Raw genomic sequence first — 15617 nt, forward strand, 5'->3', positions numbered from 1 at the left:
AGCATAAAACCGTGTAGTTCCACCCTGAATGTTTTTCAGACCGAATGCTTCTTTCCAGAGTGCGCATCTCATATCAATATAAGTAAAACACCGTAAATGTCACGCTCATTCTGTCCGAGTAGCATAGTTTTGTTCTTGTGCAATGGGAGCAGGTGGTGGGAGGTTGTTTTGATGAGGTTAAGAAGCTCCTCCCCTCTTTCCCCAAGCAGCGGTCTAATCTGCGTCAGCAGTAATTGTGTGCCTTGCACTGCTTTTCAGTGAGGGTGAGAGCAAGAGATACATCAATACGAGGTATCAAACTGAGGCTTAGATGTTCCTTTTAAGTGGCTGCTCATTTCCTTGAGCCATAACATGGGCTAAAGGTTAACTTACACATTCTCCGTGGAAGAACAGTTTCTTTTTGGGGAAGGGAGAAGGAGGGGGGAAGGGCGTTGTTTCGCGTTCCTTCCTACCTATAGACTAAATGTGATTGTACAGTGCTGTTCATGCAGATTTTTTTTTTTTCCCCCCACTGGATTATTTGCTAATCAGACTTCAGTGCAGTGGCGATAAGAGAGAGACTGTTGCCTGGCTCGGAGGCTCTGCCGAGCGCCCGAGCCCTGGCGCTGAGGACCGAAGCAGCTGCCGCTCACCGGCTCCTGGCGTCTCTCCGCTCCCGTCCTCTCGCCCCCGCCAATGGGCCTAGCGCGGGGGAGCTGTCCGAGGTGCTAGGATGCTGGCTGCGCGGGGGGTCAGGGCAGCCGGATTGCAGCAGGAGAGGAGCCCCACAGTCCTGCTGGCACCCGAAGGTAGGCTTGCTCTTTGTTTGAGAATCCCTGATTAATCAACAGTAGCATCAACAGACTAAGGCAGCTGGAGAGAGCAAGCCTGCCTGTAGTCACGGGGGAGAGAGAGAGACGATGCCACAAGCTAGACTGCCTCAGACCTTCTGTATTTAAGTGGCAATGAGAGAGCGAGCGTCTTTCCTGCTGCAAGAAGCCATTTGGATAGGATGTTTTCTATTCCTTATATTCCGCTCTTTTTGTCTCCACAGAACATATTCAAATGAGGCACCTTAGAAATCTCTGTGTTAGTGCATATGATGGTGCCGTAATCTTCTATGTTGTAAAGTGGGTAAAAATCATCCAGTTTCTTCTCTGCTGGACCTCAAAGCAGGGTGTTGTTTATACCCTCCCATTATCTGTACCCTCTCTTCTCTGAATGTGGATTTAAAGAAGCAAGCACCTGTCTTCTCTTGCCACTGCATTTTTTAAAAGCCAAACTTTCCATGCCATTTTAATCGTGTGTTAAGAAGATCTGTAACAACACACTGACTTATAGTGATGTCGAATTCTACAATCTGGGCAATTTTGCCAACAAGATTTAATGCACTTTAACTGAAGAAAAAACTGAGCCTAACTGCAAATCTGTTTCTTATGGTGCTGAAATATCCCTTCCGACTGCACTGAGATAACCACAGGAAAGGGCTTTTACAGGCAAAAGTCACCTTTGATTATTGCACTTAGCAGTCCCCGTGGACTTAAATTTTGGTACGTACATATTTTAATACATTATATGAGCATGCTAATAAAATATGGTGCTAATTAGAATGAAAAAAATATTACAAATTGTAATAATGAGTAGTCAGAATGCATAAGGATGGAGTTGCATGTATTTTTAGGAGGTATTAATCAAGCCATTGCTAAACTAAAAGCTGAAGTCTATTTGACTGGTTTTGTGTACTTCACATGTTGATTGTGCTTGTCACAGAGACATTTTGCAGCTGGATTTTTTTGTTTGTAAAAAGCACTGTGAAATAATTAAAAACATTCTTTGCTATTTTCTGATGAAATAATTTCTAACATCTATGTTAGTTACTCATCAGACCCACTCCACCATTAAAATTTTACAGCATCTTAATGTGATGCTGGTGGTAGTGAAATCACCATTTCATTTTCTTAAGGAGGAAGAAAAAAATACATCCATCAGCAAGAAGCTCATTCTTTCTTCTGAGTTCAAATGTACTCCTGTTTGCACGCAGAATGTGTGTCTATATGTCTGTGAGTGTTGTGTGGGTTTATTTCTTATTGTTGTTCATAAGTCTTCTGCATAATATTGGGGTGATAAAATGTCATGATTGCACTTAAGTGCTGATCATTCTGAATCTAGATTTGTAATTGTCCAACATCCCTGTGGTTAGGAGGAAGCATTATTTTCCTCAGGGGATAAAAGTGATAAAAGTGTTGCTGTATTGCAAAGTAAACAACAGCTCTTTACATTCTGGAGTCATAGAGGAGTCATTGTTAGCAAAGACCTTTTCCCTTTTCAAAAGGCACTAGCAAAGGAGCCAAAATTCAAGGCTGAGGGTATTTTTTTCTGTTCTTAAAACTACAGGGAGCATAACTTTCCCCTATGAAGGGTGCAATGTCTGTAGAAATGGACTATTTCTTTAAACCCATGCAGTAGCATTCTCATTCTACTGAAGGAGCCACTTTTAACCTCTTTAAGTGAAGGGCTTAGCTCTACTTAGCTTCAGTGATTTCACCCAGGTGCTAGAACTCATGCTGTGCAGCATAATGAGGATAAGGTATATAATCTGTAATCCCAGTCAAAATACGAAGTATATTTTGTACTTCCAAATGAGTGTAGTTGTTATTTTTCTTTAAATACCTGCATAAAAAGTTGTCAAATGATATATAGTAGGAAACTTGCAACCTATTTCAGAAGGTCCTTCCTCTTTGACATTAGTATCTAGTGTGTCGCTGTCTGTGAAAACAGTAATGCCAGCTCATTGTTAAGAATGAGCAGGGAATGCAACTCTAAAAAGCAGGTCTTAGCAATTTGTCTCATCACATTCAACTGTTTGGGTATTTCAAAGCTCACTTGGTATAAGGCACATTTATGATAAGAGACAGAGTTCTGCAAAGTAGTCTCTAGTATATTTTTCCATCACTGAATTTTTTTTGGTTGCAGCGAAAGTATTCTTTGTACACCTAATACCATTAGATCCTTATTAGTATGCTGTGGTCAGCAGTTTGTAAAAATTGGATATGGCTGGTCTGTCTACTTTGCTCTTACTGCCTTGCAAGCAACTAGAGTGCAACGGTTCAAACTCAAGGGTTGAATGGCTGATTAGCATCCTTGATTTGTGCAGAATCCTTCTGATGTACTGAATTTAGTGGAGGGAATTGACAGGTTATGTGAAAGCAGGTGTGTTGTCAAAGAGAGGAGACAGTATGAGGAAGGGAGACAGGCAGGACTGGAGAGATGTGTAGACCTTTATAAATTAGGGTTGGACTCAGGACTTTGGGCAACCCCACTCTTGTGTTTCCAGGCTCTGTTCTCCTACATTAAAATGAAAAAAAAAAACCACCCCAAAAAAAACCCAAACAAAAACCCCTCTGGTTTGGAAGAAGGCAATCAGTGCCTTTGTCATTACTTCAAAAAGCTCCTTCAATTTAATGTCAGCATTGCCAATTTTCAATGCAGCACAGCTGCAGCTTATGGCTATCAAGCGTGCTGAAAAACAACTGATATTTTGGGGATCCTCATGTGAATAAGAGGGAGAACTGCATGTCTGAATATTAACATATAGCACTGCTTTGATACTGTGATATTGGGTTGATTACTCTCATATTATGAATTCGGTATTTTTGCACACTGATCATATGAAAAGGAGGTGGGTTGGGTTTGACCAAGAATGTTGTATGTTCAGCTTCAGAGCAAATAGTTAAGTTAGAAGTAAGGTATGGAACAGTCTCGTGAAGCACAATGCATTATTCTCCCATGGAAACTGTGTCTGAGTCAATACAAAGGTCTTGAATTCAGTTATGTAAATGTTTCTAGGCAAACTGGTAAGGGGACTGCTTCCCCTTGCCAGTAAACCAGATGCACTGGCAGGGAAGGAAAAAAAAAAAAATCTTGCTTGCTTTACTCCTCCCATGCTGACAGCTGATTGCATGGGCCATGACAGTGTGAGCTGCCCTGTGCTCCTTTGCCAATGTCCTTCTGATTTGGGGATACCTGGACGGGAAGGTACCAGTGTGCATGATTGTTTTGGTTTGTTTTTTTCCTCAGTGAGGTTTCACATAGTGTTAGTTTGACCTTTAAGAGACAAAGTGAACATGTTGCAGAATTCCTTCTTTGTGTCCTTGCACTCAGGTGAATTTCCAAAAATCTTCATGTTCAGTGAATGCTCATAACAGAGTTCCTCCAATCAATTTCTGTTGACTTCTCAGTATGTTGGCTTCAATAGCTGAAATCCATGGCTTTTCCTCCTCCCTGCTGTCTCCTTCTGTTCCTTCACACTGATGAGAGGAAGAGAAAGGAGTGTTAAAAGAATTTCCCAAACAGAGCAACTCCCAGTTAGTTTTCCAGGGTGTTGTAGTTTAACCCCAGCCAGCAACTAAGCACCACATAGCCGCTCCCCCACTGCTGCCCCACCCAGTGGGATGGGGGAGAGAATGGGGAAAAAAACCCAAGTAAAACTAGAGGGTTGAGATAAGAACAGCTTAATAGGACAGAAAGGATGAGAATAATAATGACAATAACAGTAATAATAATAATAAAAGAATTGGAATATACAAAACAAGTGATGCACAATGCTGTCGCTCACTACTTGCTGACCAATGCCCATTTAGTTCCCTAGCAGTGATCTATCCCCTGCCCCACCATGCCAACTGCCCCCAGTTTATGTACTGGGCATGATGTCACATGGTATGGAATATCCCGTTGGCCACTTTGGGTCAGCTACCCTGGCTGTGCCCCCTCCCAACTTCTTGTGCCCCTCCAGCCTTCTTGCTGGCTGGGCATGAGAAGCTGAAAAATCCTTGACTTGGTATAAACACTACTTAGCAACAACTGAAAACATCAGCGTGTTATCAACTTTATTCTCATACTAAATCAAAACCATAACACTATACCAGCCACTAGAAAGAAAATTAACTCTATCCCAGTCAAAACCAGGACACAGGGCTGCTTGGTTTCAGAAAACAAAATGGACTGAAAACAATTTGATTGCAAATACACAGGTGACTCTGTATGGTCCTTGTTACCAGCTAACAAAATACCTGACCACAGTGTGTATGTTAGGGGTACCAAAATGATGGTGCCTCACCTACAGCTTACATGACTTATTTAACGACTTGCATTTGCATATTTTTAATCAAATATAAATGTAATCAAACAGAACACTTGCTTGTACTTGTATCTGCCCTGACAGATGGTTAGGAATTTCTCACTGCCTGAGTTTACTAGTCAGTAGAACTTTGATCAAAAGTTGACCAGTGCTGTCCGCACATTTTCCAAGGAGGGTGACAATGCATGTCTCAATGGTCCACATGTATTGGTTGCAGCCTATTGCAGTTATATTTTAATTAATATTTAATTAATATTTTATATTAATACATTAAGGTAACATAGTATCTCTGACGTGGCATTAAATAAAATTGGTCCTAGTATGCTGTACAAGGAATACTAATGCTGTAAAAATGTTTACTGTAATTAGTTAAGCTTTTTGCCCCAGCTGTTTGCATTTTTATTCCTTTTAAGCATAGCATGCACAACTGTACAATATTAGTAAATGCAATGAGGCTGTAAAATAACATTCATGTAGGAGATACATGGGTTTTGATCCAAAAAATGCTTGCTACTTGTATAGATGCTTTTCAGAGTTAGTGCCATAAGAGCTGATTCAAAGTTTTGAAATATCTGGGCGTCTCCCAACCCCCTCTAGGAATACCTCAAAATGAATTTGGTGTTACAAGCATGGAAGCGTCAACAGGCACAGGAGGAGTTCAGTAGCTACAGTTGCTCAGTATTGTTGCAGGACTGGACCTTTGTTAGGACAAAGAACATATCTTGATCCATTTATTAAATATTGTGTAAATTTTTGTCACTCTGTGTGAGTTTAGTAATAGAAAACATCAGTGATAAACTGTATCTGGTCAGTGTGTGCAGCAGAATAAAGGCTTTTATTTCAGTCTTTTTGCAATTGGAATGACTTTGTCTTCTCATATGAAAAATAAATATCATAATAAAAGGAGATTCAGTATATCCTTAAGTGTCAGCTCATTTTTGACCTCCAAAAAGAAAGGGAAGCAATGGGGGAAAAAAAATGAAGTATTGTTGTCATAAAAGAGAGTGTGAAACAGATCAAGTTCTGTATGTCTCAGGGAAAAACGGATCAGAACTGCATTTGTTGAAAGGCTGCTGAAGTTATCTTCAGTATAAAATTTCATATTATATTTCAGGAGTAAAATCTGGTCACTGGAGAAATCAATGGCAAAACTGCCACTAAGCTCACTAGGGTGGGATTTCTCTGTTGTACAGGTTTATCTGAATTTGATTCAACATATGCAGAAATGAGGCTTTACTAGAAGTCCAAAATGGAAAATACAGTGAAATAGCCATCTATTGGGGAAATGGCGCAGACTTTAACCATCAAAAAGCAGATACCATTTGAGAAGTTCAGAGTCAATGGAGTTAGAGCCATGTATGCTGTTAGCGTTGTTTTTAAGCAGGTAGGCTTCATGCTGTAGACAGAGACTCCCAGGAAGGGGCTGTGGTATCTGGACTTACTTTTCTTTATTGGAAACGTTAGGAATTGGTCTAAAGTGATGTCTACTGAAGCATCAGTAACATTAATAGAGTCTGTTTAGCTCATTGTCAGCTTCCCAATGCACTCCTTTGCAGATACAGTGCCACTTATGGTGAATATATAGAATGGCTCAATGCATATTCGAACCCAGTGGGTTCTAGCTATTTCCAATGTGAAAGCTGTGGGAAATTGCATGCATGCACATCGGGCTGCACTGAAACCTCCTTCACTGGTTTTACCCTGCAGGGATTAGTAGGAGATACCTATACCCATGCCTGAAAAGGCTTTAAGATCAATTTAGTGACCCTGAAAGTCAGCCTTACACTCATATTCAGGCTTAGTTGATAGAAAAGGTTGTCTTGGGAGGTGGAAGAGGGTGATAGGAGCAGACCCTTTGCATCCTCTGAATCTTCATGATTTTAAGTCAGGTTACCATTGTACAGAAATAATTTTGATATAGAGACACAGAGAACAAGGGAAAAAAATTATTGGTGTGCTTTTTAAGTATTAACTGCCTGAAACCAGCTGCTTGTTGTCATTGCTGCTTCAAGTGATCAAAAAACGGGGAAAAAAAATAAAAGGGTGGAAAAATACTTTTCTTTTAATCCCTTGCACATTGCTTACTCTATGGATGTAAAAGCATTTTGTTCTTGTGTTCAGGGCTGTGCCTGAAGGCCCAGAGTGGATTCCTAGAATCTGTAAGAGCTTTTAGGGTTTTGGGGTTTTGTTTTGGGTTTTTTGGGGGTTTTTTTTTGTTTGTTTGGTTGGTTTGGTTTTTTTTCTAGAATCAGTGCCTACCCTGATCAGAATTTTGCTTGTCCAGCAGTGTAATAAAGATTAGAACTATGGAAGTGTATTAGGAAATGGAGGAAAGATTTTTGTTGCTGATTACATGGGGACTCTGCCCCAAAAAATCTGTGTGCAGACAGGATACTTGTTGCCTATTCAGTAAGATTACTTCTAGTTGCAGTGCTGGCATGGTTCTCAGGCTGATTCCGGGAAGTCATACTATCCTTCTTCAGGGAAAGGAGAGACGCTCTGGTAGTGAAAAAGCAAACATGCCTTGGAGAGCTGAGTTCAGCTGCCAAAACTGCCAGTATGTCACTCAGTCACTCTCTGCATCGACTCCTCATTTGTAAGATGAGGGCCCCCCTTGCAGGGCTGTGTCAGGATAATGCCATTTAAGATGGTAATGTCTCAGAACCTTAAAGTAATTGGTATTTAAAATAAGAAGATGGCACAACTCTGTTTTTCTATTTTACTTGTTTAAGAAGTAGTTAATCTAGTCGTATAGAATTTAAATACCCAGTATGTTTCTTGAAATTATACCTTGCCTTTAGTCACTTGTAGTATTTACTGATGTATCTATACATCAGAGTTCTTGCGATGCCCAGGGTGTCTGCTGCTGAGTCAAAAACCTTTGGGACCTTTCTGAGAGCTTTTAGGCTGCCTGTCATGGAGCCAGGAGTGACCTAGGGATCGAAGTGTGTCTGTTCTCTATGCTGCTTAGCTGGAGGTGCTGTAAACCCAAGTGTCTGTCATACCTGTGGAAGAAATATGGCAACTTGGAGAATTCAAGGGCTTTAGAGTTCTGAAGGTCCCAGTTTAGCTGGGATTTCATGTTTGTTCTTGGAGCTTCAAGCTAACAAGCTGTTGGGCAACAGATAACCAGGGCTTATGGGCTCATATCTAGGTTACTAAGAAACATAGGAAACTACTTCACAATATTTCTTTACAGATTTTGAACCTGAAGAAAATTTTGAACTTTTTTGTTTCAAAAAACATAGCAGTATTTTTCACCTGAACTTCGCAACATCCTGCAGAATAGGAATTTTATCTGGTGATCTGTTCTGGTGCAGCTTTATCTAAACTGCAAAAAGGACTTGTTGTCCTGGGATGGAAGCCTTTTCAGTCCAATTCAAACTGAGATTCAGGGACGTCAGTGTGATTGCAACTGAGGGGTATTAGGAAAAGGGAACGGGTGGGAGAAAACGTTTTTGGGATTTGAACAATGTATAACCGGATGGATCTGCGTCGCTTGGAAGAAGAGACTCTTGTTTTTTTATCTCCTCTTGTTTTGAGTAATGTTGTTCTGTGTTCTGAATTGCTTTGTTTATTATTCTTTAGACAGGAGAAAGTCTAAAAAAATTGTCCCTTACAGAGATGTTAATTACAATTGACACAATCTCGCTGTCATAAACCATAAGCTATTTTCCTACTGATTAAGGTATTATGTGTTTTTCAACCTGCAGGAAACGTTGCTTTCCTTTGTTCATTATCTCCTGCAAGATGATGAGTTCTAATCAGGAGGAGGTCACTTTGGGCGCTTTTCTCCAGTATATTGAAGATATGGGGATGAAGGCCTATGATGGCTTGGTTATACAGAATGCATCAGACATTGCTCGAGAGAATGATCGCATGAGGAATGAAACAAACCTGGCTTACTTGAAAGAAAAGAGTGAAAAACGCCGAAAACAAGAAGAAGCAATAAAACGGTAAATATTTTGATAAAAAGATGAGTGGTCTGGCAGCGTGAGTGAACAGTGAGGGGCTCTGTCTCAGGTATGGTAAATATGTGTAGACCAGTTGATTTCTAAGCAGCTTGCTGGTAAAAGCAGTACAGACCATTGGCCCATATCAGGCTGCTAATTGCATGTGTTTTATATTGTGTAGACATGATACTGAATGGTTCTGCCTCCCTTAATGGAAGAGAGTATTCCCATCCAAATGTATTCAGTTTAAGCATGTGTGGCATCTTCAGCAGGTGTGATTCGTAACAAAAAGTTCAGGTGTTTGGAATAGGAATTGTAGATCTAGTGGAAAATAGGTCTTTGTCCACTCAGTGCTTTTAGATGGAAAGTGTGTGCTTTGTGGAAAGATGTATTTGTGCATGAGCTCTTGCAAGACAGGGACAGCCTCACAGGTCAAAATAGACTCCCCTTGAGTTGATGTTTTAAATCTGGTAAATTTTCAAAGCTCTCTAATTGTGCTCTGAGATTGTACAAAAAAAAGTGTTATTTATGATTTCCCCACCATTCTGCATGCTCTCAAGTCAGTAAAAATATTGCAATCATTTAAAGAAAAATGGATCAAGCCCCTGATGGGTAGAACCCTATAATGGCTGCTCTTGAACAATTCCATTTATTTTTAATTGACGGTTAATGAGAGGAGCACTCACATGACCTGGCATCTTGTGCCAATGGATAGCGATGAAATCTCTGCAGCCTCCTGGACAGGAAAAGAATGGGATATATATGAATATTTATTATATACACATTTGCATATTTAAAAATTTGCATTTTCTTGAGGAGAGGGACAAATTCTGTAATACAGGTAAATCATCCATCCAAATGCTAAACTTTTATATGCAAATAGATGGCTTGAGCACAAACTGATAGGAGGTCCTTTGAATTTTTTCTCCCAGCAAGAATATTCTGTATTTCAGTTTAAGTGATTAAATTTTATGCTATGTCTTGGGTACTGTACATCCGTGTGTAACAGACATGCTGTGCTGTGAATGTTCCAGCAACGCCTCGGTAGTCTGGTAATTCTGATGGAATGTTAAAAGGAAAAGAACAGCACATACAATTTGACAGAGGAGGGATAAGCAGCAACGTAAAGTAAAATTATAGCTGCTTTACATTCCAGGAAGTAAAACTTTTTGGATTGTCCCTAATTTGGGGGGGGGGATAAGAATAATGTGAAATGACGGTGCATAATGAGAACCCATGCAATGTGTATTTTGGTACCTTCTGGACTGTTATCTTGTCAGCTCAACTTTTGGGTGATCTTTAGGCAGATTCAAACTGTTGGGGAGTCAAAGGCATAGGCTGCTTGTAGCAGGAGCTATACTGTGCACAGCTACATGAGAAAAAATGCTGTTCCTTGCAGGAGATTAATACAGGAGGGTTCTTTTTGTTTGTTTTGATTTACGCTGGATACACATTCAGTTTCATTCTTGCCATCTTTGTTTAGTGTTCATCCCTGTCTTTTGATTACTGAATAGCTACATAAACTGCAAAATTTCCAAGAGGAAAGGGTAGGGAGACCCACCTCAAAATATTTCTTAATATGATGGAGAGGGAAGTTGAGTTTTAGTTACATTAAGCAGAGGAAGGCTTTGAATCAGTCTCAACTGTGAAGTGAGTGCATACAAAAGTGCTAGTCAATAATTTGCTGTTTTAAAGTAGTGAGATGAAGAGTACTTTCTCATCTTACATTACTGGCTCTTCCCCACTGAGGAAAATAAAATAAAAAACTCAAAGATGCAAATATTTTGAATTTATTGAAACATCACTATTTCATTGATTTAGAATTGGCTAGAAAAATAAATTCCGCAGTCCTTGTGGTAATTTCTTCATTTGATGATAAGCTACGTTAAACTGTCAGTGTATATAGATGTATTTAGAATATGGTCTTCAGAGCTGACAGATAAGTAAGCTATGCTCTGGCTAACCTGTTTACATGCACTTTTGTATGTGTGACCATGAAGGTCACTAAGTGCCAGAACAGGTTTTGTTATGAATAAGTTTCCTGGGGCATGAGAGAGTAAGTTGTGGACCTACCTGGTTCTTTATAGTCCTCTAGCCAAGCTTTTCTACCTAATTTGAATGGCAGTAACAGTATTTCCTACCTTGTGGTTGGTTTGTGTGGTTTTATTTGTTGATCTTGGCAAAGTGATTTGATGAAGAGCTCTGGCTAAGTGCAGGTGATATAGGTCTGGGCCAAAACATGAATTCTTGCTCATGCTGAACTGAGATCACTGAGAACAGAGCTCTCCTCCGACTCAGAAGACACAAGGAAGTTTAACAGCAATGTAGTGGGTTTATCAGAGGAACAGCACGTATATGTATGTGGATTGGAGGTATCAACATTTCTTGAATATAGTGTTCTTCTGTGGGAAACCATGTTTGCTGTTAGTCCCCTCTACTCCTTCCCCACTTGGCTTATCTCAGTAACATTGTGGGGGTAAACGATATCTGTCTGAGGAAACAAAGTAGGAAAAACAGCTTAGGAAAACTTGGAAAATGCTTTGAGGCTTTTTCTCTGTCTTTTTCCTGTGTAAACTTGGAGAGGGAAAATGAGATATTTGTGATCAACCCTTGATTAGGAAAGCTAAAAGCAATGGCAGACCAAGAGAGAACATCTGATTTGACTAAAGGAACCATGATGTCTGAAGTCACTTAGGCTGATTGCAATTGAGTCTGCTCCCTGTAGTAACCTCTAGAGATTGATCCAAGGCCATGTTGTCTACTGAAACACAGCAGTCAGGAAAGGTAAAGTAGGATTATTGATTTCTTCTTTGTTCTGTACTATTTTCCTTATGTCTTTACCTTATCTTGGTGGGTATTTATATTACCCCAAATTCCTGATAGTGTGGCCTAGATAGCAAGTGGTGCACATGTGCAGTGATAACAGTGCTACCAGTCTGGAGACTACCAACAGCTGAAAACCATCTCCTTAGCAACAAGGGAGTCACCCCTGTGATTAACTGCAGGTAGATTTTGAGCAGGAGAGGGGGTTCCAGCAAACACTCTCCTTTTGCTTGTGGGAATCAAAATAAAGCACTTATAAGTCTTTGGCACCTACTGAAAATTACCTCATAGTCCAATTATTGAATTTTTGAGAAGCTATTCAATTTTAGTGTTCGGATGGTCTCTTTTAGAAGAAGGCTAATCATGTATATTAACAACATAATAATGAGTAATTTATTATCTAATAAAGTGGTGGTATTCACACACAACACTATTTGGAAGCAGCTGTTATCTACCTAAATCATCTTATAACCATGCTGAATGACTTAAGTTCATTTAAATGCATTAGTCTGAGCAGTTTGGAAACAAGATCAGAAAAATGACCTAAAAAAAAGAACTGTTTGATTGTATGTTTTGCCTTCCTAAGGATACATTGTGTTGCATTTCTTCAGTAGCACTGATGGACCCTTGGTGTGATTGCTATCTCATCGTGTGTGGTTCTGATAGGTTAATTGTGGGGAAAAATATGTGGATCTATTGTACATTGCAGGGGATAAAGCACATCGTATTGGATTGAAGAAAAAAAAGCAACTAGTCTTTGTCTGAGCTTGCTGGGCTGAGTCAGCTGATCTGATCTGAATTTCTGACCTATTTTTAGTATGGTACTTAGCAGTCATGCAGTGAAAATAAGGTTAATGTACTGATCAGTAGCTGAGAGTAAGCCACAATAAATATGTTAGTATATATATTTTGGGCCTAAGTTTTAGACCTTCCCCCCTCCCCCCAACTTTTATTCATCTGGTCTCACTACTTGATCGTTGTCTGTTCAGGTGGCTGTGTCCAGACTAAGAGAACATACTGGCATATTGCCCATAGAGCTTATAAATTACAAATAAAGTTATGAAGCAGTATCATTTTCACTGGCAATAAAGTTGCAGTACTGCGAGATGTACATTTGCCATGATACAATATCTGCCGTAGGCAGCATTTCTGGGAACAGAAGGTAGATTTGCCTCGGCAGTGACAGGTGCCAGGGAAAAGGTGAGTATTTTGAGTTTACATAGGGCATCTGTTAGAATAAGCAGTTGCTTTCTGACTCATCCATAATTGAAATATGTATATTTAGATATTTTATATGTATTATATATAGTTTCGTGTGGATACTTCACCAGTGCTTTTTTAATTGTATAAATACAAAATCTTGGTAAGAAACAAATAGTGAACACTCCTCCTTCTCTGAAGGCTGAGACATGTTGCATTAATCATAGGGAGTGGCTGAGGTTGTACACTTCGATAGGAGATGTTTGGTTTGAAAGTTCTGCCTTCTAGTTTTTAGGTGTCATTCAAGCTACTCTTTCTGTCATGGAAGTCATCATTTTGATTTGTAACACTATGAAGATGTGACTGCTCCCGTGTAAAGCTGATGGTGTAGGTTTCCCCTACTTGTAGCTCATTCCCAGCACCTAAGTGGCTCTGTGGAAAGCTTTGTTTCTGTTTGTTGAGGGAAGTATCCAGACAGACACTGTGAAGAGGAGGAGCTTTTAGGAGCACTGTTCTGTGCTAAAGCTAGCAGAAATGGGCCAGTGAGCCAGTGGCAGAGTTAAGCTCTTGTAATAAAGAAGGAATTGTAATGAACAGCTGTCATCCTAACCTCTCCTTCCTTTGGCAAATCAAATATTGAAGACTAACCCATCGGCAAAAGTAAGATCAAATTTTTTCTCTTGCTCTCTTTTTTTTTTTTTTTTAAGGTTGTGGAAGTAATTGAATTCAGGTATTATCTGTCTGTAGTTTTCTGTAGTTCCTGTCCTTAGGTTCCTTTGTGAACAAGACATAAGGTATGTGTCCTTCAGCTAAAAGTTAAGTGTTACCAAGTGTAGGTGACAGCAAACAAATATAAAAATATTTCTATGCATGGGATTATTCACTGCCAGAAGCTCTGTTCATCTGAGAAAATCTGTGTAATCTTAGAGTATTGGACATGCGGAGGTGTTTCTACCAAAAGATTTTTACCAGAATCAAAAATAACCTAAGTAAAATAATTTCATTTTGAATTTACTGTTTATAATATCTTGAAATCAGGAAAATACTTTAGGTAAAAGAATGCTTAAAGTACAGTTTCTTCTTTTTCTGAACATTTGTCTGTAGTTGAAATTTTGCATAGTGAACTACACATTTCTAAATTTGCAGGAATACTTATGTTTGCTAGATTACAATATGCTTACAGCCAGAGCTCAAGAGAAAGGTGAAGGAAGTGCAAGAAATATTTCGGATCACAGCGAAGGGCTTGGTTGAAATACCTGCAAGCACATTATTGAGGTGTTATAAATTACAGCTTGTGAAACTAGTGTTATTGGTTTGGTGTGTCAGTGGGGGGGTGGGGTGGCTTTTTTAACTCAAATCTGAGTTCACTCAATTAATGTGATTTTTCGATATGAGGTCAGTGGCATGTGCTCCTTTAATCAAAGGGTATGTGTTATGAGCAAGCTTAACTGTGACACTGGTTGTTTTCTTTATCTTCCTCCTGGACATGTTGCATACTCATTTCATCCTAGATTAAATTATTGCTGTGATACCACCTTTATAGTGGAAGTGGCTGAAGAGGTGTGATAGAGACTAATTCTAGTATAATTTGAAAACCTCTTTTGCATGAAAATATCATAGGGTCTCTTTTGAAGTTGTGTTGATGTAGAAAAAGTAGCATTGATAGCTTTTTTTTTTTCATCAAGAGTAAGTAAAATGGTTGTGTAGTCAGTGACCTCCAAATGTATTTTTGTTGCATTTATAAGTAAACAGATGTGATGATCTAGCCAACAAATCCTCCCTTCCAAATGCTCATATCCATATGGCCGCCTGTACTATTGCCACACAACATAAACAACAGACACAATGCAAACTATATTATACTGCTGTTGCCGTTATTCTGAGAAGTTTTATTTTAGGACAGTCATGCAACAAATGTATTTTAAAATTACCATAGAGGCTGATAGCCTGCTTGGTAATCCCAAGTACCAAGCAAATAAAGCAGAAATCATTATCAGTTTGGTATCTAAATCTTGATGGTATTTTCAATAAATCTTCCATGATTTTAAGGTTCCTGCCTACAACTTTTACTCTTTTTCAGGGAAGTTACATGATCTGTTCACCTTCATCATTCCACAAATTGCTCAGACGTATACTGGCTCACTATGTAAGTGGGTGCATTTTTGCTTAGGATTCATTTGCTATATTTAAAAGCATAATTAGAAATGTTGGGTCATAGAGGGTCCAGAGGACTTCTAAAGGGGTTACAGACCCCTTTTTTTGTTAAAATGCAGTCTAAGTGGCTCCATGCTATTGGTATTTGCAGGCTGTCTGACCACCTGTGTAAATGAGTGAACTGGCCTTGCTCCAATTCCATTTGGGCATGTGTTCGCATACAGCCTACAGGCTGGTGCCTCCTTGGCAGACTGAGTCATTCTGGAGGAGGTCTGTTGTACCATTGGGAGAGTCCTTGGCATGCCATTACCGAAAGATGCTGGGGGGTGTATGGATCTTAATGTCCATTTTTTAGTCATTCGTTCCCATTC

The 15617-nt window shown here is 39.5% G+C and overlaps 1 protein-coding gene across 1 annotated transcript in view; it reads left to right on the forward strand.

Moving 5' to 3' along the window:
* The first annotated feature begins 1033 nt into the window (after positions 1–1033).
* The window catches only part of NYAP2 (neuronal tyrosine-phosphorylated phosphoinositide-3-kinase adaptor 2), a 119036-nt gene continuing 104452 nt past the window's right edge, over positions 1034–15617 (forward strand). The window contains exons 1-2 of the mRNA XM_010568291.1: positions 1034–1529; positions 8830–9072. Of these exons, the coding sequence (XP_010566593.1) occupies positions 8867–9072 (206 nt within the window). The 5' untranslated portion in view covers positions 1034–1529; positions 8830–8866. The remainder of the gene's footprint in view (positions 1530–8829; positions 9073–15617) is intronic.

Source organism: Haliaeetus leucocephalus, unplaced genomic scaffold (genome assembly GCF_000737465.1).
Source record: "Haliaeetus leucocephalus isolate CR32 unplaced genomic scaffold, Haliaeetus_leucocephalus-4.0 Scaffold240, whole genome shotgun sequence".
Taxonomy (NCBI): domain Eukaryota; kingdom Metazoa; phylum Chordata; class Aves; order Accipitriformes; family Accipitridae; genus Haliaeetus; species Haliaeetus leucocephalus.